The sequence below is a fragment of the Nipponia nippon genome, unplaced genomic scaffold, assembly GCF_047370975.1.
Source record: "Nipponia nippon isolate SJK-2023a ecotype South Korea unplaced genomic scaffold, ASM4737097v1 scaffold_9, whole genome shotgun sequence".
Classification (NCBI taxonomy): Eukaryota; Metazoa; Chordata; class Aves; order Pelecaniformes; family Threskiornithidae; genus Nipponia; species Nipponia nippon.
This window is the reverse complement of record NW_028262413.1, coordinates 23,337,626-23,360,325: the sequence shown is the minus strand read 5'-3', so window position 1 is coordinate 23,360,325 and position 22,700 is coordinate 23,337,626. Positions and strand designations below refer to the sequence as shown.

The 22,700-nt window shown below is 38.0% G+C and overlaps 1 protein-coding gene across 7 annotated transcripts in view; it reads left to right on the top strand.

Moving 5' to 3' along the window:
* IQSEC1 (IQ motif and Sec7 domain ArfGEF 1) overlaps positions 1-22,700 on the top strand; it is a 355,322-nt gene that overhangs the window by 109,045 nt on the left and 223,577 nt on the right. Inside the window, exon 1 of one of the 7 annotated variants that reach the window (XM_087743590.1) lies at positions 19,618-19,636. The exons of the other annotated variants lie outside the window; for them this stretch is intronic. Coding sequence (XP_087599716.1) covers positions 19,629-19,636 — 8 coding nt within the window. The 5' untranslated portion in view covers positions 19,618-19,628. Of the gene's footprint in view, positions 1-19,617; positions 19,637-22,700 lie in introns of those variants that run through there. 7 annotated transcript variants of the gene reach the window in all.

Genomic DNA, 22,700 nt, shown 5'->3' with positions numbered 1-22,700 from the left:
TTCTAGTGGAGGAAAGACAGCTGATTTCTTGTTAAAACTTGTTAGGAATGTTTAGTCTTCCTGAGTTTGAAAAGCTTGGTCCAGTTTGGCTGAGCTGGCTATTCAAAACAACCGCAGAGCAGCATTGCTTGTGTTCGGCCTGGTGGACAGTCTTGTCTGCCCTCCTTTTTTTTCAAGCCTTTGGTGTTTTTTCCCAAGCCCCACTCTCAAACCAGTTGAACTGGGAATTCAGGGAATTCTGTTGGCAACACTTGCCAAATTATCTAGTTTAGAACATGCAAAATTCTGTGCTTACACCTGTTTCAGTGTTTAAAAAAATAGTTGTATATTTAAAAAAAAAAAAAAAATCCATGTGTATAGCTGTGTTTCATTCCATTATCATTACACTTTATTAAGCAGTTTTTTCCTCAAAGCACAGCCTTCTATGGTAATATCTTCAAATGTCCGCTACATTTAAGTCTTCACTTAATATTATTTTGGGGGGTTAAAAAGTCAATATTTTCTGTAAAGCTGTTTTCAAAGGATTTTATAAAAATGCTAGGAACCACTTGAATAGACAAGAAATATTCATTGAAATCCTTGGAGGAAGTTTTTCTTCCCTCTTTCCACCACAGGCAGAGACAAAGATGTGAAGAGCAGGAAGAGAAGGAATAAAGAGAACCTATTTTGTGGTACAGTTTGATTTTCAGCTAATACATTGCTAAACGCTTCTTGCTTTGAAAGATCCAGGACGGAGTTTCTCTATTATTACACTGTTGCTGGATACATTTTTTTCTAACAAAGTACTATGTTACATCAAAGGTTTTTTTTCTATTTTTCTGTAAGACATTTCTTGTGTTCTACCTGTTCTTTGGTCAAAAGCTGGGTGTGCATCATGTACCATTTCTATTATTCACTCAAGACTTGATTAGAAGCTTAATGTGAACCATAAATATATATGTAATATTCCTCAAGAGTTATTTTGGGGGTAGGGAGGGGAAATACTAAATTTAGATAGACATTTTTAATTTATCAAATGGTTGTAAAGTTAGTTAATCTTAAATAACCAAACTCTGAGGATTTGGTAAATTATTTTACCTATTTTTATCCCAAAATCAGACTTCTGAAACTGGTTTATGACTTGGTTTGGAATTTTACCATATTTTTTCTTTATGGCTCTACAAACTTGGAGAAGCCTTACATTACAACCCCTTTTTTTTTTTTTTTTTTTTTACGGTGTGAAAAATTTCAAGAGTTAAAAATTTGGCCACCTCCTAGCATTGATTTACATACAGATGCAGGCAGCGTGATGCATGAAACCTCTTGAACCTTTCTGTGGGCCTGAGCCATGGCTGTCACTGTCAGCCACAGCCCGTGGGCTTGCTCTGCACCATTTCAGGAATGGGTTTGTGTTACTTTCTTACTGAATGATATGTGTGAATAAAATTTGAAATAATGTAGTGAATTACCCTACTCTGCTCACTGCATGGAATGCATTGAGTTGGGTTTTTGTGTGTTAGCAGCTATTCATTCTGGGAACAGCCAACAGAAGCAAGCATGCTTGTTATCAGGTTGAAGAAGGATTGGGGAGAAAGGGACACAACAGTCACTTTAACCTGTATTTGCTGCTTTTAAAGGAGGAATTCATGGTGTCTTATGAATAAAAGATAAAATAGTCTGATTTAGTGCCTGGAATTCACTTACTGGAATAGCTTCCAGTACACCAGTACTAATTCAGCCTGTAAGTAGAGAGTCCTGCTATATGATGTTTTAAAGCCTTAACTTAAAAATGATGGATGCACACAAACTGCAAAACTTGGATTCAGTCTTCAAATATACCAAAGCATTTTTAACTGTTTTCTTACTCCTGAGCATTTAAATCCCAAGAGGCCACTTGAAAATGTAGCCAGTAGGCTAAATGGGCAGCAAGCTGAGCAGCGTTGTTTCTCCTACTGATGCACGGCCCCCAAATCAGCATTGTGTTTCCTTCACTGAAGCCAAATGTCTTTGAGTCCTCTCTACCTTTAGTACTGTAAACAAGTACATGCTTTTAAAGATTGGAGATGAGATCAAGGATCAAGCTTTATAATCAGCGTGTCGTTACCAAATGGAAAGGGGAGACACTCACTCCCTTTCTGCTGTGAATGTAGTTGATAGGAGTTTGGTATGGCTTTCTGCTTTACAACTGTTTCTACTGCTGCTCCTTAAAAATGAGTGAGCCAGTTGCAACAGTGAGACTGCTGCGTATTGATTTTTTTTTTTGTTTGGTTTAAGGGAAAAAAGAAAAAGACAGTTGAAGAAAATTAAATGGTGATACCAACTCCTTGTGTAATTCTTGATTATAGAAACATTTCTGCTGCACTTTATACCAAGGGTCAATTAAATAACCTGGGCTTAAAACTTCCAGGCCCCAGGACTTCCTAAAATGATGGGCAGGTGAATGTTATTCCATGATATTTGTAGTAGGAGGCCCCTGCAATGTCAGTTTTTCCTGGTTATGCATTGCATGTTCCCTGAGAAGTACTGTCATCTTTTGGAGTGGCTTTTTTAATGACTGAAGATAAAATAGCATGCTGAATTCATAGGTGGAGAAGGTGAAAAAAGCAGTGCCCCACCAAACCAGCCTGTCAGTGCAGGGAGTGATGGTGGAATCTGCAGTTCAGAGGAGGTGGAGGACATCTGTAAGCTGTGGGAGAAGCCATGCAGGAAAAACCTGCCGTGTAACATTACCGCATTGCTTGTTAGGCTTCTGTGCAGATGTGCTTCTAACCATCTTTCTCCATAGCTTCTGTACAAGTAATTTCATTTTTATAAAACAGAATATATCAATCAGTAAGTGTTGTTCAGATGATTTACATTAACTCTTGCCAAGCTGCAACTTTTACACAAGCTGCTCTAGAATTAAGTCTCTATTGATACACGTAAAATCTCTAGTCAGAAAATACTATTGGTTTGGTCTGAAACAACAAAATTAAGGAACAGCTTTGCAGCAAACAGCATTTATTCTTAGACTTTGTATGGGGGTGTGAAATAGCCATTTCCTCATGAGTGTATGGGTCAAGTTTCAATTACTTTGTTGAATTCTTGGACCTGCTGAAGAAAGCAGGACTCTAATGTGGAAGGGAAGAGGAAGGAGGTGTTTCAGATACTCATCTTGCACTTCAGTAAAAGTTAAATAGTTTTTTTATAATGTTAATTATTTGCCACCTCTTTCTGTGTTGGCACATACTTCAAATTCTCACTGAAATGATAATTTTCCTTCATGAAAGCAAAAAAAAGAATGCAAACCCTGACACATAGCATGATCGAATGCCTGTAGTATATGTTTTACTGATGTCTTAAACACCTGAAGAGAATGCTGTGTACAATTTTATACCTTTCCTGAGTTTGTGAACATTTTATTTTTTCAGATTGGACTAAAATCTAGGTCTGGGATTTTTGTGAACGTGTTTAATTTATAGTGTGCATTTACCACTTTTTAATCAGTGTATCCACTCATAGTCTAAAAAACCTTCCTACCTTTTGAGAGAGCACCCGTGTCAGATCCTGAAGCATGTACCTAAGAGGTGAGGCTGATTCACAAACCCTTTAATCTGTTTTTCAGTCCATAAAACAGGGTAATACTTACCTGTTAGATACTTATCTACCTCACGCCAAAAATTAATTCACTTTAAAACATAAGTGCTTTGAAAAGTAATATTAAGTACTAGGTGTTATTTGTCTAACTGAAACACTGACAAACGTATGCTTTATGTAGGGAGGAATGATTAAGACCGTCTTGTGTATATTGTAACAGACTGTCAAACAAAATCTTACAGAATGTTTATCCTTCCATACAGCATTATAAGATGCTCTGAAAAACCCAGAATGCCCCCCAAATTATTTGCTTTAATATACCTTTTATAAAAATATTAAAATTGAAATAAAATCTATTCTATAAACTTGTGTTTTAATTTGCCAACACCTAAATGCAAAGATACAAAGAGAGTAAGCCAAGTAAAATTCATCACCAGATTTGGTCATTAAACTTTTTTCAACTGTTAATGAGCACTTTTTGGTTCTTAAGAAATTAGTACTGCTCTTTACACTGGTGCTGGCTGGTTTTCCTCATCTGTGGGAGGAGCATTCCTATTGCACTACTCTTTCCTTCCTTCCTACCTGCTGGGAAAGCACAGTCGCAGAAGTAAGGCACTGAAGTGTGTTAGTCTCCTGCTTGTCAGTTTTCTGAATAAGCTGCTCGTGGTTTGTGTGCCTGGGATGTGCTCCTTAATGCAAAGTATGCTGTAATGGTGGCAGAAGTTTCTGTTCATTAATTTCCAGCTTTAGTAATGAAAGAGACAAGATCAAGAAAAGTCATTAGACTCTAAGCACGTATTTATGGGATGCTTCATGGATTAAGTGTGTACAGAAAGAAGAGCTCAGCAAAGTGAATAGAAAAAGGAAGTGAGACATAGCGCTGTGGGGCTTGGGACCCGGCACTGCCTCTCACTTCTCGGGTCAGCTCAGTTCTCTGCCTGGCCCCCGGGCTCAGCAGCACTGGGAGCCTGCGCTGGTTGGTAGTCTGAGTCAGCAGGAGCCTATTACTAGTGATCGTGTCTTTCTGATGTGCTGAGTCCTAGTATGATCTTGATGTCAGACTACAGTGGACGTTTTAATGACACTTGCTCAAATTCTTCACTGTTGATAATTCTTCAAGGGACATCATATATATAATATGTTCCTTTGCTAATATGATAAAATTCCATCTAGATGCTGATAGCTAAGAAACAGCCCAAAACCATTTCTACCTCTTTTGTTGGTGGTGTCACTGTCATCCTGTCTGTGTCAGTACCTGCTGCTAATCAGGCATGACATAGTAACGGCTTCTCTGAATTCAGTTTAAAAAAAAAAAAAAAATTAAAAAATCTGGGGGCTGAAGTGGAGGATTTTGTTGGAAGATTTGTTTCATTTCAGCCCTGTCATGCATATACTGATCATTACTAGTAGCATATTTAACTATATTATTTTTTCGTGTATAACTGTTCTTCCCCTTGCAGTTTTTGGGAGGGCTTCTTATAAGCAAATACTAATGGTCTCTAATGACCCTGGGAGGATTCTCATTTTGCTTTCGATAGGTATCATAGAAGCCAGGTATTATATTTTGTCTGTACTCCTAAAAACACCTTCCTACTTGTGCAGTACTGAATGTAGCTAAAGAATCATTCTTTGAGGTGAGCTTAGGTGATCCATATAGGACAGAAAAGACTACAGAAAGATAGGGGGAGTGTAGAAAGGTGTAGTGGTATTTGTATTGTTTGTGGTGAACGTTATTTACAGCTTACAGGGTCAGAGCTACAGTTGATACAAACCAATTGAAATTTTCTCTTCCTTTCGAAGGAGTGGAACTGAATTCCTTTGCAGATCTGTCCCTAGTGTGTTTGTCACATTGCAGCTTCAACTCCTTGGCTTAGGAACCTCATATTTCTGCAAGTCAAATGACCTTGATGTGATCCAGCACAAATGATTATTTTTGAACTCCTGCGTTTTCAGTTTCTAGCATTACTCAACACGGAAAGAAAAGTGTATCAGTGCCATGTAGTGGCATGAGATTGTCTTGGTTTATGTGACTATGCAACAGTGGGCACTTTGTCAGAGTTTAAAAACAAAACCCAAACAATAGGTAAACAACAAGGTGCGGAGTAAACTTCAGATCGCTTACATGCTTTCATCTAACAAATTGCTCACTGTTCTCAGGGCCCAGTTTGGTGGTGACCACCATGGTTTCTCCCGAAGCTTTTGTACTGCTACACTGAGTAACTTAAAGCTGTATGCTGTGAGGTTAACCATGTTGTGGTCTATTCTGGGCTCTGCAGTGGCCTGCAGTGGGAGTATTGGGCTTGGTGATCCCTTTGAAGCCTGTCTTCCTAGTACCTACTTTAACTCTGCCATTGCACTAATGGCCACTTGTAACTCTGCCATCAGTGGTATCTTTCAGCCTATGCTCTCTCCTGGCTTTTGGATGTTTTTTTAATAAGGTCACTCTGTTTCTTTGCTGCAGGATATGTCTGCACACATTTTTGCCTCTTTGCCAACTAGTTGTAGCTTTAAAGGTCTGAAAATGGGTCAGCTCACAGTTGTAATAAGTATCTAAAGCCTCTAGTGTTACTTACAATATGGTCACGTATTTACTTTTCAGCAATGCTGGCAAAAATATAAATATTTTCTTCAAAATTAGGTGCATGAAGATTTCTTGCAAACACATAATTTCTGTGTGTGTTCAAATAGCTTGAGGAGCTGGGATCCTCTCTCCAGCTTCCTCCTGCCCACTGTGTTGTCCTGCTGCTGGGGTGATATGCTGCTCCAGGGGAACTCCACAGTCCAAAATGCTGCAGCTATTTTCAAGACTAGGATGGATTTAGTACAGTAGAATAAGATACTCTTTGTCCACATGCTCTACTGCATAAGCCAAGCCTTAGAGAAGGTTGAACTAAGACCCAGATCCGCTGGACTGAAGTTGTCTGAGAATTTCCATCCAGAGAACAGTATTTGTAAAAATGGTTTCTTTAAGAAAATACAGGCATGCCTGCCATGATCACTCTGCTGTCAAGTTCTTTGATAATAGCACAGTGGGACCTCTTTATATGCATCGTACGTGGGATTATAAACACTACCTGTACCAACCAAGTGAGTTTTCCCCCATCTTAATAGGGAAGAGAAATCTCTCAGGGACTGCCTTCACAATCTTTGTAGGCATATAGTAAAGCAGAGATTGGTATCTGTCCAGGATGCCTGAGTTACAATCTAGGAAAAATGTGCTTGGCATTTTCTTCTTCTGTAAACTCTCTTGCTCTGTGAGTCTTCCTGCATCTTATTTTCCCCCTTTTGACTTGCAAAAGTAGGATTGGAAAGAAGGAGAATTTGAGCGTTGCTGGATAAATTCTATCTGAAACAGACTACTTCAAATAAAGCTGTTGTCCCTATTGAGAAAGATCAGATCTCTTTTGACAGAGACAAAAACATGCCCCTGATTTATTTTATTACATCATCCATGTCTTTGTTAACCCTGGTCACCTCCATCTCTCTTATGGCAAGAAATGCTCTTAGTTCTCAGGAAAGACTTATGAGGGATTGAATTCTCTTCAGTTTACAAGAAGCTGCAAACAGGTTCAAAGAAAATGTCTTGCCTGGTGTTCCGAGAGGAAGGTTTTTATCCAATAAATAGCTAAATCAGAGAGAGGATGTTTCCCTGGTGGCAGTTTGGAGATGAAGGTTCAATTTCCACTTTAATGAGGCCTGCCTGGGTAACCTCCCTTAAGTGGAAAGCTTGTAATATCTCAGCATACAGTGATTTAAATGCATATTAATTAAAGCATTTATTAATTTACAGATGTTTCAATTTTGATTATACTTTTGAAAAAAAAAAGGCAGAATTTTCTTTAAAATGCTGAAGGCAATGTTTTCCTTATGCTTATACAAGAATACAGCATGTGTGAATTTGCTCCTGTATCCGCCTGTATAAAGAAGATAGATAATCACATTTTTCTAGGTAGAATTCAGCAAGTTTACATGTTTGAGTCTTACAAATCATACATTAAAGCACAAACAGTTGAGGCAAAGAAAATTATGGTGGCTTTTAGCAGGCTGAGAAACAGAAATATGTAAACAGCAACCTAATATTGAAAGTAGAAGAAAGCAGCACAAATCTGAGCTTTAAAGTGGAAGTGACAGAGCAAAAATATGGGTACTGAATCTTTTTTTAACCTTTTTGTAGGCTGTAAAAGGCAGAAAAGCCTTTTAGGAATATTTCTGTAGCAGTCCTAGTGTTTGAGTATCAATGCTAGAAGTTAAATACCTTTCTTAAGCTATTTCTGTTTATATATTCAGAAAGTACCTTTGGTCTTAGAGGATATATTCTTATAAATATTCTTATTTCTTATATAGGCTTAAATTGTATTATGATAATGAGCTAAGTATTAAAGTTTTATGTATCATTCCTTTTTAAAAAATTGTGTAATAATTTTAAAGAGGCAGGGTGGCATGCTCTGTAGTGAAATATAGACTCTGTAGAAATGTTTCATTGCATGTAGGTAAACATTTCAGCAGGTTTTCTGTGGCAGTATTTTAAAAAAGGGTAAAATAAATCAGCCTCTGAAAAATATGTGGATATTTTGACTTCTGCTTCTGAAGTGTTCTCAATACATCATCGTTGGCATGTATTAAACACACACCTTGCTCTTTAGAGTGGGTTTTCTTTAGAAACTAATTGTTTCCTATCAGAAAATCATAATGATTACAGGCACCTGTAAACATGTCAAGATAGTTTCAGCCAAAATTACAGCCAGATAAACTTAGAGCCTATTGCAGCATGATGGATCGGCCTCAGAAGTTTCTGCAGCGTGGCAGAACTGCAGTACCTTTAAAACCTCAACAGGACTCAGGTAATTGCATAGGCTAACATCAACACAAAATGATGCTTTTTTGGAGTTGAAATTTGTTGCTGCCTTTCAGTTATCTAAATCTTACTTTTCTGACTGTTCAAATCCAAATTGGAACACAAACAATGCTCAAAACACTAGGACTTCCAGTGGAATCCAGTATTAATTCTGTTATTAATAACATATTTCTGAGATTAGTCAGATCTAAAATCATCTGTTCTGGGTAGAGTGGAAAATATGACACTTCAGGAACATCCACCCTAAATCCTGCTTGTATGGAAAAGTTGTGAAGATATTCCATGAAATTGTATACATACTGTATCTTTCATGAGTGAGCCAGTAAATGCTTTCTGTAGTAGTGGTTGTAAAAGCAAAGCCAAAACCAAAACAAACCCCATCCCCCAATTTTTACTAGCAATTTAGATTAATAATAGAGCTATTGATAAAAAAGGTGGGAACAAACTGGTTAAAAATAAGTCATTAATATTCCAATGCACAGGGTGGAAGTAGAAGAATATTGTTGTGTTTCAATATAACAGTGTGTATGTGTTGATTATAATACTAAAGTTAATTTAAAGCATAAGCTGCCTCAGAATCTGCTTTGCTCCCGCATTTCCCTTTTACTCTTTGGATGGGTAACTCGGCCATAAAGGATTTTCATTGCCTTTTTTTTCTACAGCTCTTTTTAACTATGCTAGTCTATAGGAGAATCAACTTCTGGTTTTAATGATGAATGAAAACTTACAAGCAGTTTATATTTTACCCAAAATATCTAAAACTGCAAAAAAGTCTATAAGCATGCTTTTTTTCTTGACAGTTTATTTTTCATAGCTGGTTCCTTGGCATGTTTGCAAGACTGAGCTGTGAGGGTATCCCTCCCTTGGTTGGACAGTTTTTACTATTTTCATTTTTACTTGAGAAGTAACTCCCCAGTCTATATTTCACTGGCTCTTCTGTAAACAGAATTGGATGGCTGATTGTACGCTGATAACCCAATGTATGTGGACTGAAATGGGAGTGATGGAAGGAGGGACAGGGAATATCCCCAGCTCTGCATTTTGGTTCTATTTGAAAGTAGAATTTAATCAGTGGCAATTGTTGAATGGGCAAAGGTAGTGAAAACGGGCTACTGCAAGGAGAGCTGGTAGCAGCCCCAGTGCTAAATTACTTAATGTTTTACATTAGAAGGACTTTTGCAGTTCTTGAAGACATGGTCTGCTTCTGTTGTTTGCGGTGTTCCCATGAATCAAAGTCTAACAGCATGGGACTAGAGAAGTACCTTTTCTTTGTTAAATTAATTTGTTCCACTTGCACTGGTGAGGAGTAGTCTCTCTTTCAGCTCTCCAGGAAGATGTTGTTAATGACTCAAAGTTGTAACCAAATGCATGAATGTGTGAACATTGACTACCTGGTTCCAGTAGTTCATATCATCTTCTCAGGACAGCATGGGGTAATAAACTGGACTAGAATATTTTCATGCCAAACATCTTACTGCAAATCCTGTACCAGTTATCAGCAGCATTTCTCACTCCTCTTCATTGTCACATGCTGGCATACTCATATTTTGGGGACAAAGAGACAAAATGGAGAGAGATTTGCACATTCATCATTATGGGTAGTCAGGTGTGAGCTGGCAAGTTTAAAAGTTGCTCTGGAATCTGCATCTCAAAAAAAGTTTTGTCTAGTGTCAGATATTTTGGGTTTTCATTTACCATTATAGATATTAAATGTGTTCAGCCTCATCTAAGCAAGCTTTTTTCTAAATATAATATCTCTGAATATTTGTCACCAATTTGGGATATCATACTAAGCTGCAGAATATACATCAGAGAGAGAGAGAATCCTCAGTGGGATTAATCAAAACTCTGTTTACAGTGTAGTTACTGTTAGATGGGAAATGTTTGTAAGTGGGACAAGTATCATGCACTGTCTTAAGTGTTTAATACAATTACACTTTTACTGTGCTCTGTATGATTTATCAGGCTTCTTTACTTCTAAGATGCTAAATACAATCCTTCCCCTGTACTCGAGAAATCCACATGAACCAGAGGAATAGATTCAGACTGGCATCCTCCCGCTATCCATGAGAGGTGGGAGCACTGAGCTGTACAGCTGTTAAACCTGTTCGGTGTAGCAAGTGCTCTGTGTTGTAAGTAGGCTGTTCTCCCTGTTCCCCCATTCACGTAGACCCCAGTTATTTATTGTCTTGTATTTCAGGTTAGTGGAAGTCGTCTTTGCTTGACTGTAATTTGAAGGTGCCTGAGGATATGAAACAGCAGTGCTGAAACTGTATCATGTTGGTCTAACACCAGCTGTAACACTTAATTTCCTCAGTAATAAACAGGAGTAAAAGCACTGCCTACCATGAAAGCAGCAGATAACAGCCATCCTCACAGAAGGATTCAGAGAAAGACATAGTTTTAATACATAGATATGTTACTTGAATTAAATAAAATTCATATATTTGGCAGCTCCTTGAAATACATTTAGTTTATAAAATACCTGAGGAATAGTTGGACAACAGCCTTGAGACTAATAAAAACATCTTTCTGTAACTACTTATGTTTAAAAGGCCCTCTGGAGATGCAAAGAAAGGGTGGTTTGTTGTTTTGGTTTGTTTTTTTTTTTTCTTTTAGAATTAATATTTTGTCTTTGTTTAAAAGCTATATAATGGGAAAGTAAAGGATTTTCAGAGAAAATTTCTAGTAGCTGATCCCTTGGAAGAACTTCAGCATGTTTTAATGACAAACAGATCATGTTCTTTCTGCAAAGAAAGCCATTTCTGTACCAAATAGCATCACTGTGCTATATAGTCTGCAGTTCCAGGAATTATATTGCTGTTAGAATTACCATCCCATAGGCTTTACTTGACCCTAAAGCAGATACATATATTTTTTCATATGCCAAACATTGAGACTACTGACAAATGGGGTGGGTACAGAAATGGTTTTAAAATGCCACATTCTGTAATGCTGGAACATATCCCAGTTCTGGATTACAAAGCAACATGGATTTATTGGTGGTCAAAAAGAGGTGGAACTAAAATTAGAATTAATTAACATGGATGCTGTTCAATACTGAGGTTTGACGTCAGAGCGCTGGAGAAGTTACTAGGAGAGCAGTGCTGATGGTGTGAACTGGACACATATCTCTTTCGACTCTAAAACATGTTCAAAGTCCTGTCATACACAGATTGCCAAGTGAAGAAAGTGACCTGTCACATTCATTTACAAAACCAATTTCATGAAAGTAAGGAAGGAAATAAGTAAGAAAATAGCATGTAAAAAAATAAAACCACTCTTCTAGTTATGTGGTAGAGCTTCCCTGAAAAAAATAAGCCATCTCAAGAAGCCTGAATTTAGGCTTTCAAATCCAGACCATTTCAGCCCATCTTCTTTCCTAGCAACATTTCTCTAATGAAAACTGTTTTCCTGCCATTAGACTAATTTTCAGTTTCTGGTTAGCCTGTGCTTTATCCCAGTCAGAGAATAATGTACTCCTATTTGAATTCCAGCACTGAGGTGTAGATCTGTCCAAGACAAATCTGGTTTGGGAACCTACTTGTTGTCTGTTACCTTCCAGTAGTGAGACAAACTAGAGGAGTAGGAGGCATGAATATGTTGCATCTCATATTTCTAATATAAAAGCTATACTCAAACAGAAGCATCAAACTGATCTGTGTGTGTATATAGTCATCTGTGCTACAAGATCCGTGCTATATATGAAGCACATTGCCCTGTATTGATGTGGTCACAGTGTACGCAGGCGAAGTAGTAGTGCTATCAGTGCATCTCAGAAAAACATATACCCATATTTAATTTTGCCACACACTCGCTAAAATACGTACATTAATATCTGAGAAATTGGTTTTCTCACAGGCTTTATAGCGTGATGATCCAATGCTTTTGGAGTTTTCTCCTGATGGGAAGAGAGATTGCAGTCTGCACAAATAACAAGAATTGCAATAACCTAACATTTGCATTTGTGCTGCCAAGAATCACAATGCAGTCAACAGAGCTGTGTCTGAAACTATAATATGAAATGCTGTAGAGCAAATTTCAGTTTAGATCTTTGTGTTCTTTCTTGTTACCTATAGAGGTTGACAGTCCCTGCTGTAGTTCCTTATTATTGCTTCAGTCTTTACAGGCATATGCACAAGTAACACTTCTAAGCGAGAAAGTAGGCTGTTTCACTTACTGCATCCTAAGAAAACGAAACCAAATATAAAAGCTGCTCAGACAGAGCAATGTTAGTGTGTCTATGACTTTCCAGTCTTGAACAACAGAAATCTAGCAAATACAAATCTGACCACGTTCTGGATCTGAGCCACTTCTCTGAGTTTTAGACTTGCGGATTGGCCCTTTCTGCTGTTATGTTTTGATGGATTATTCTCACTTGCGGTTATGCTTCAAGAGGGTACCATTGCATCAAATTCTGCTCTTTTGTGATGAATCATCACTGCTCCCCCACCCTAATATCTGTTTGAGAATTGGGTACTTCACCTTAAAAGATCATCCCTATCTTCTTTTGTCTCCTGTACCAACTGTTCCTCAGACTGCCTGCCTCTGAGGCTTCTGCCAGAACTGCTGCGTAACGTCCAGCGATGCTTTCCAGAAGGCACATCAGATCTTTGCCCTGCAAAGCCACGGGATCTAAGCTGTTATTTTTTTTCTCCTTCAGTTTTTTGGTATCTAGCAAAGAATTGCCTTAGTGTAGTCTGATTTTCACATAGTGGCAATCTTGGTGAAAGTGGGTTTAAAAGGTCGGATGTTGCAAGGAGGAAAAGGTATGTGCTATTAAGAAACAAACCCCAAAGCGCTGTCATGGGGATTTGGAGATGCCCTGAAGGTTATACCATAGGTGAGATTGTGATCATTTGTAGATTGAAAGATTGAAAAATATCTTTCCATTTACCAGCAAAGCAAAAATCAACAGTAGTCTGCAGTAGGTGTGGCATCATCTGCAAATTAACTGCACGGCTGTGGGTGCTACAACACATATGCATATCAATATTGTGGCCAAACAATTAAGTAGTAGAGCTGGCATCGGTTTAGGTGTTGGGACAGATTGTTTCAATGCAGCATTGGGAACAAGCACCCCAAAGATCGTGATACCTCTGGGGAGGAATTCTGCTCTGAAGAGCATGCACAAGCTGGACTTATTGTGGCTGCGGGTTCCTCTTGGCGTAATTCTCAAAAGAGTGTCCAAAGGGTTTGTAATTGCATGGGGATGATGTCCATCGGAGCGTGGTGGGTGAATGCTGCACTGTGTCCCTGCAGGAGGGATGTATGAGCTCTCACTGCCATCTCTCGGTAGGCTCACAGGAGTGAGCCACCCTCAGTTTTCAGTGCAGCTGATTCCATGGGAGTTCAGTGATGAAGATATCCATGCCAATGCATCACTGATACTTGGTCAAAATAATGCTGCTGATTGCAACCCAGGTACAATCCCTGCCTGTTACAGCAGCTTTAGGTTCTATCAGGCTGTTTTTCTTGTGAGCAGTACTTGCTGCTGAAGCTGACTGCCTTCCATAAGAGGCGGGGGGACTCACTTGCAGGGACTGTTTCAGTCTTTCATGGCATTACTGACGTTCAGGTATTCTGCTACTGATGTGTTCCTAGAAAGGCCTACTTTCTAGGAGGCAAAGTAACCTGCTACAATGCCACATAACACATAACTGAACATTTCCTTTGGACACAAAATTACTTCCCCAGCTTATTTTCCAGAGAAATATTTTTATTGATTTTTTTTTTTCTTCCTCTTCTTAAGGCTGCTGTAGTCAGTAATTTTATTCTAAAGCTTAGATTACTTCTGAGAGTAGCTCAGTAACATAGTGTGATTCATCATATTAGAATATATAAAGGCTAGAAGCCTCTACTACTGTGTGTAATATGACAAATACAAGTTTTAGAAACTGAAAGGATCTGGTAAACTGAATTTTGCTTTAGTGTTATCAATTTAATGTTTTAAACATGCAGTATGTTTTTTTTTTTGCATTCCTATTCACGTGATGGTGAATGTACAGCTGCCAAAGTCAATGGGCTGTTTATAGCTATAGAGGAACAACACAAGATACTGATCATAAACTGCATTAATGGTAGGTAGTCCTAAAGTTGCCTACCAGGCAGACGGGTTTTAGTTTGTACCCTACTGGAAGGCAGCGTGGAGACCCCATTTGTCTCAATAGTGGCATAACACTAAGCCAGCAGTGTAGCAGTGACCTGACTTTCCTCTCCAACCTGCTGTGCCTGCCTTAGGTTTGGCAAAATGGATGAACCAAAGGTTCCAAATCAGCTAGATATTCACTGGTGCCACAAAGGGATTTTATCAGTTGAATCTTGTGAATGTAACTCAGTGTGACAAAACAGCGATGACAGCTGATACCCATCCCATGTGTCAACTATCCCAAGCAAATCTCTGCCTTCTCTCAGCACTCTCCTGGAACGCTTCATGAGAGCAAACACTGAGTTATGCTGGTTTTTGGAGAAGACACAGGTCTTAACTACTTCATCCTCCTCAAGATCCAAGGACGCTACCTGAAAAGTAAAAGGCCAGTTTTGGTACTGTGTTTCAGATGTTGATGGTGAAGGAGGAAAACATAAATTAGAGGAAAAACTTACTTTATAAGAGCTGGTTTGGTTTTGCCTCTCAGATGCTTGAACATAAGAGCAAATGTCATTTTCCTGGAATACTCTAAAATATATTTTATATCTGTAAAAATAATATTTTGGAAAAAATAATGTGTTTTAACGTTATAAAAAGACAGGGAAAATTCAATCCAGTTTGATCTGTACCATCACTTTAAAATTCCCTTGGCTACTTCCAGATTTCTGAAAGTGTCTATTAGTCTCTGAAGCCTTCCAGTGACTCAAACTCCTGCTTTCTCCTTTCTTCCTTATCTCTTTGACTAAGATGTTGTGCTTTTAATTTCTTGTCTGGTGTTGGAACAAGGACCCCTGACTCTTTTCCCCTCCTTAGAAATACATGGTTCTTTTTTTTCTTCTTTCTAATACATGTACAGACATGCATACAATATTTTTATCTTGCTAGGTTGTTCTCACCATGGCTTTCCCCTGTGCGGAGCTTTCCTTTCTCTTTTATTTCCAGGCTACATTTTTGTCTATTCTGAAGATAGTATAAGCATAAAGTATTGCTCATCACTTTATGCTTTTCCTCCCCTTTTCTGTCCTGACTGACATCTTACTTTTTCACTGACTCTGCATAAAGCTTAGGCAAAGGTGACTTCAGTTAAACTTGTCTTGCCTCTGGAGATCAGTATGACCTTATGATGTGGAAGTTTGAGTGCAGATTGGCGAATAAGTAATGTCAGACCATTGCTATCTGTATTTTTTTTTTCTACTTTCCTCAAGAATACAGCTTTTTGAGACATGCAGTTAAGAAAGAGTTTATAGAAATTGTGCATCTATTTGATAAATAAGGCTGCAATCAAAAGTATTTAAAACTTGTCGATGATTGTAAGATTGTCATGCCATTTTCTGAAAAGTGCTCAACATTAAAAGTTGTTCTAAACTGGAAATGGATAGCTGCTGGTGGAGAGGGGATGTTCGGATGTTTTTATCCTTAACTGTTGTAAGATTGTTTAGCAGTGGGAGATATGTTTTGGAAAACACCACCTTGGTCTTGTTCACCTGGCTTCATTTATCAGTATTAACAAGGCATAGCTGACAAATGATTGAACAACTAGTGGCTTTGCATTGATGATCTCCTATTTCAAGTCTTCCTGTTACATGCTCTTCAGTTAATTTTCAGTATAACTCCAAGATAAACATTAACATAGTTGTTTCACTTGTGTGTGTGAAAATGGAAGGAATTGTTTTACTGTTTCCAAGAATTTCTGAGGCTGTTGGAAGATCAATTATGGAAGAAAAAAAATGACTGGAAGAAGCTCTAGATCCCCTTAATGGAGAGCTGGTAACATTGATGAAAAGCAGACAGCTTGGGTATTGTTAGGGAGGTAGGAAAGAGTTATGGTCTCTTTTCACAGAGGTGATGGGGGCAGCGAAATTTATGTTCAGAAAAGGTACTTTGTCCGCTTCAGGGACAGTTAAAGTTAAATTATTCGATTACGACAGAGTTGATTGAATAAACTGTTTTTTAAAGTGCAAATAACACCTTTGCTTTACATGGAGTATAAAATCAACAACATTAATATTTACAATGAATCTTTTAGTCTGAACAAAACTGGTTTAAAGTACCACTGGCTGACTTTTTCAAAATTAAAAAGAATCAACTCACCAGCACCCTTTGAGAAGGAAAAAAAAAATAGTTATCTGTGCAAACAAAGGAACCTAGTTTAGGGCCAATGCTCAATAGTTGGAAACAGTGCTTTCTGTTTTGGGGTGGTTATAATGGTGGCTGGGTAGTACTGTTGCTTAAACTAATGGAAAGGCTTGTTTTTTGACGCTGATCAGTAGCTGAATGTTGTAGCTGAGCATAGGAATAGGTTTTTATTATAAATTATTGGAGTAGGACTATTTAGAGTAAATACATGATAATAATAGGGAAGTCTTGATCAACATCCAACAAGTCACAAACAACGAGTGGGGTTTTCTTGTTTTGATTACAGGAGATATTTGGAAATTAAGAATCTTATTAGAAGTTGAGTTACCTTTGCTTGGCTTTTGGTTGTTTTTGTATTTATAACAGGCATTTTAATCCATATGCTACAATTGACTTTGCATGTTATTAATTAATTTCAAAGGTATTTAGCCAAAAGTTGTTTCTGAACAGAAGCGTACAGTGCTTAGGGTGCTGACTCATTAATGTCAGTTTTAACATGTCTGTATTGTCACAGTGTGGAAAACTCTAGAGTAGTTTAAGCATTTTAAGCTAGTCACCAAGGAATTGTTCCTGTCTCGCCACAATGGGACTCTTCATATTGGTTTCCAGCCACCCTGTCAAGCCTTATGCACTAGACCTTCTTATTGGTTCTGAGTTTCCTTTTCTTCTGAGAGCCTGACTGCTTTCTACTGAAGAACAAAGAAAACTGCCTTCCAGTCCTGCAACTGTTGTGGCTGCTTTCAGATTTTTATAATTTGCTTTTTCTTTTAAAATAGCATGATGTATTTTGTACAGCACCTAGGATTTTTGCCTAGCAATTTTGTTTTCAGTTTTGACATGTAAATTTCCAGGGTATTCACAGCCGGAGTGTAAAATGAGAGCCGTTTTGGTTGGCTCTAGGCAAGTGCAAAGTCGATACAGCATTATGAGGTTTTGAAAATCTCAAATATTTGGAGCAGTTGCAAAGCAAGGAAGATGTGTGCAACTTGTTGTTGTCGTCATAGTGCTGGAGAGAAAGCTAACAAACCAAACCAGGCCCTTCCAGGACCTTAGTCATTAGTGCAAAGGCATTTATGAAATATTAGTTTTGCATACCATGTGAAATTGAGCAATGAAAAGGAATGTCCTTTTCGGGTCCATTTCTAGGCAATGGTCTCAAATACTGACAGCATAAGGGCCCAAGCATTTCCTTCAAGCTCGGCATGGGTTAAGTTTGCTTAGCTAATGTGTGGTCAATTTTATGTTTCATTTCCTGCAGAGCTACCCATTCCAACGGCTGCTGTGTCTTTCCCATGGATGCTTCCCTCTGCTATATATCAGGGTAGGATTAAGAGCTAAAGACACATGCTGATTACTTAGTGGGATCAGCATCTGCTAATGAGATGGGGTACGACAGTCAAACACTGTTCTGTAACAAATCTGCCTTCAGATAATTTGCTCAGAGCAGATTTTTGTCTCAGTGAACTAGATACGTTTCACTTGAAAGAGTCATGTTATTAATAGCATTAACAGGGAGGAGCTTCTGTTATAACAGACAAAAACCCTCAGGCAAATGCTCCTGTTCCAATGAAATATGACAATGAACTGCACCCATGTCTTGTACAAGTCTCTCAAGGGTGTTTGTTTCATTTGGAGAGAGAAGCAAATAAAAAAGTAGTGATATGAAGGTGATTGTGCAAATATTTTTGTTCTTACCTTGTCTCACTGACCTCAGGTGGAGTATGGGTCAACAAATTATGGTTCCAGACCTTGATCATGCCAATATTGATCAAAGAATGAATATGGAAAAATGTTTATCTCAAGTTGATTTTGAAAAATGGCTTGTAACTTTGAAGCGTAAGTATAAGCTTCTCAATGTTATAACAAAAGACAGATGAGGGGGGGGCACGTCCTCCACTCTTCCAGAAGATTGGTAGATTCCCAGTATACTTGGATTATGGAAACCGAGCTAAAAGAAAAGTAGGAGGCCCGCATGCTGTCAAAGTATTATGAGAATTGTTATCCAACTAGCTCATTAACATCCAGTTCCAGAGAGAAGGCAGTAAAAATCCTGTTCATAAGCAGTGTTCCTGTAGAAAAGTGTAGTTTGTAACACTACATGAGATAATTACAGTCATTGAAAATCTCAACAATACAGGAACACTTAGCTTAAGAAAAGAAGCATTAAGTAGCTTAACACTTTCAAGCTGTCAGGAGAATAGTGACCTAGGCTTGTGTAGACTATAGAAGACAGACTATTTGGATTTGGTACATATGGGTTGTGAGTCATATACCATGAAATGGTGCTGCATTAGCAATCTGCAGATAATGTAGATTTCTGTCCCATGAAGAAATATATAGATAATAAAGGAACACATCAGTAAACTCATGGCTTTTTCATGAGTCATTCAACATTCAATCAACGTTCTCATCAAAGGAATGGGTAACATTGGCTAAGTTAAGAAAACAGTAGTGTGTTCTAGTGGGGTGGCCTCCCACAGGAATCACTGTGTCCTTGCATTGTGTTGATGAGTCAGAAGAGAAGCCAGTCCAGACAAAACAGTGGCTCCTCCTTTACTGCATAAAGGAAATGTGGGTGTTCAGGGAACTAGCCATACGGAGAGAGAAGAAACACAAACTTGTGGAGCAGTAACAGGACTAGGGAGCAAAATGAGCAGAGAATGTGATTTATCAAGCAGGAGGTGTAGGGTTGGAAACAAAATATGAAGGCAGGTCAGCAAGGATTAAAGAACAACTCCAGTATTAATGAAGATTGAGGGGTAATTACTGCCAAGAATACAATTTCTGCTACAGTCAGGAGGAGAGAAGTACCCGATGAATGATAAACTTTGAAAGGTAGTGTTTGATAGGTGTACTGAAGTTGATGCCTGGAAGGAAAGATAATCATCCAAATGGAGAATGGCAGCTTCCATCAAGCATGGGTGAGGCGAAATAATGACAAGGTATGGGCCATTTATTAGGTGGAATTGGCCTTTTAATTATCTTTTTGTACCCCAATATAGAAGAGTACCAAGGCTTGATATTCTAATCCATGAAGCTTACAGTAGAGGATGTAGAAAGCTAGTAGCAAAATTACTACTGATTATCTCAGTGCATGTGTGTTCGTTGCATTAATACTTCAAAACTGAACCTTTCAGTAAACCAGTATGGAAGAATCTATAGATGACAGAAGAGTCTCCTCCTACTCTCCAAACTTCTTGCTGAATTGTAAGTGGATAAGGTAACCAAGGACTGGAAGTTACTGATATACAGTACTGTGAGCGGCTGTTACTGTCTCCCCTCTGGCAATTACTTTTCAATATTTATTTCACTGTTTAAACATAACAAAGCTCTGTATCCGTCAGGAAGAGGATCAATAGGTAACTGTTCTCAACACAAAGTGAATTAAGCCTGCTAAACATACCTATTAGCTTAGACAGTCCAGCTACTGAGATTCAGCAATGGGTTGTATTTATCCATGACTGAAAGTTTTGTATGGTTGATGTAAGTCCTCGTTAATGTTGGAAACTCATAGTATGATTATTCATTCCACATAAGAAAAAACTCTTTTTGGGTTTTTGTTGTTTTTTTGTAGGCTTGTACAGGGAGCATACTTTGTGTATATGTGTGTGTTTATCTATGTATGTGAATAGATGTTTACAGTTATTTATGAGAATTATAGTGTGTTTTTTCATGTAGAACTGCACACTCTGGTGTGAACAGCAGGGAACCCTAAAAGCTAATTTACCTAACCCCTTTACATGCTGTAGTGATAGTTGTGGTGTCCCGATGACTACTGCACCTCTGCAGAAAGTGGGAGCTGATTGTGTTAATATACAATTTGGGTATGAGATGGAGTCTTGTGTTATGCCTGAAAATTTTTTCCCTGGTTTGTGTTTATAAATCAGCCCAAATGTGCTTGTAAAACATCCAGTGGAGACTTGCAGGATTAGCAATTGCATGTAGCTAAGCAGCCTAATGCTGCTCAAAAGAGTTATTGCTTCCTTTTGTTCTTCTAGAAGTCCAATCCTATATCAAAGCAGCACTGTTCTGCCACCTCTTCTCTCTCTTTCCTGCAATGTATACCTTTATCAAAATAGGAGTTCTGCATTTATTGCAATAGACTATTTAAATTTCTTATATATACTGGAGCTTAAAAGAGAGCACGTTAATTGTGCACAAGAGAATGTGTCATACCAAAATTATATACATTTCCTTGAAGTTTAAAAATACACGTTTATAGGTACAGATTAATTATGGATGTTTCTCGTATCATATCATAAAATATGTGAGAGTATTTCTGCAAGTATCTCTCGATCTCATGTGCAAACTCTTCATGGAGATGACCTATTTGTTTTTAAAGTTTGTGAAATTGAGATGTAAATTTTCTAAGTGTTTGATAACTGGGAATGTGGAACTTCCACATATTAGAAAAAAAAAATGCGGCTCCATGGCTGTACTTTGAGGCTCTGCCCTTCGTTCTCAGCATCAGGGCACCTTTTTTGAAATTAGTACATCCAGAGTTTGATGCTTTGGTCTTCTAGTAACAATTTTCTAGTTATTATCTTCCATATTCAAGAATGTAATAGGCAGTCAGAATGTCATGAGAGTTATAAAACACTTGTATTTATCTTTATAAAAATAATTCTGGTGGATTCATGGGTATATTTGTATGACTAAAGATTAAGTCTGTTCATAAGAATTTAGTTCCTGCCTTGCTAGATCTGAAGAATAGTTCCTGGGTGATAGAAAAGTAAGAGGAGGTAGGAAAGGGAATTCAATTTAAAGCAATTCTGTTTGCCTCTCCGCCCCTTCCCCACCCCCCCTTCCCTGGGTGTGTTAGTAGGTTTGGTTATTTCCAAATGTAAAGTGTCAGTCTCATCAAGTTGTTTTCCCCTGAGTAGAGATGGTTGTCTGGGGAAAAGTCATGTTATTTCTGTTTCCACATCTATTTTTTAGAGGCTGTTGGTTCACTTTCAGGATGGATAAAAATGGCTGATGTTATATGCTGCCTTATATAGCACAATACCAAGGCTGCCTATTTTTCTCAGTGCTCTGTGCCCTAGGTTTTTTATGCTTTGTGTGCATATGTATGTACTCAGCTGGAGGTGTGACCATGATTGGGGCACACACTTTTAAAGTGATCTTTGCTAAACTGCAACTGTGATCACAATCTTAGTTGGGTTTAAAACCTTGCAGACTTCTGTGGCACTGTCATTTGTATCTTTACTTTGACGATTAGACAGGGAATAAATGAAAAGAGCTGTCTTTTGAAAGTCAAAACCACTGCTCTAGCACCATCAGACTTGGTCTGATTTTACACAGACATGAAGTGCTCAAATTTCCAAAGATTTTTGTTTTCATAATATCCTTAAGGAGGAAAAAATCCTAACGTTTTCTCTTCCCTCTGTATGTATGTTTTCTTCATTTCCTGATATACACCTATCTTGCCCTCCCCCCAAGTTTTGCTCTTGGTGAATTTATTCCAGTTTTCTTCATTCATCTACTTTTAAGTCAAAGCCAAATGGATTTTCCTTGATTCCTGATGCTTTCTTTTATGTTTCTTAAACGTTGTGCTATGGCAAACGCTACAGTTGATTGCACATTTTCCACATCTATAATTTTTATGCCAATTGCCTATATAAAAAAGATGTCATCTAGACTTCATAAAGATAACAGTTAAATTGAAAAGATGTTTTGATCTTAAAGTCTGATTGCTACAACAAATGTAGCACCCAATGCAAACACTTAGGAAGCTAGCAAAAATTAGCACATGTGAAAAGGATGTAATGTAAATAATTATCACATAAAATGAAACATCCCTGATGTGTTTTTATTTTGTGTCTAGTTAGGGTGAGCTTGTCACAACCTCTAAGAAGGCTTAGATTTCTAATGCTGTCTGGTTGCTTGCCAAATATTTGTACAACCATTATTTCTAATATGGTAGCATTTTTATAATAGATGCAGAGTTCATTGTTGTATCAACTAGTGTAACAAATTCAGAGTACGAGAGGGGAGTAATTAAAA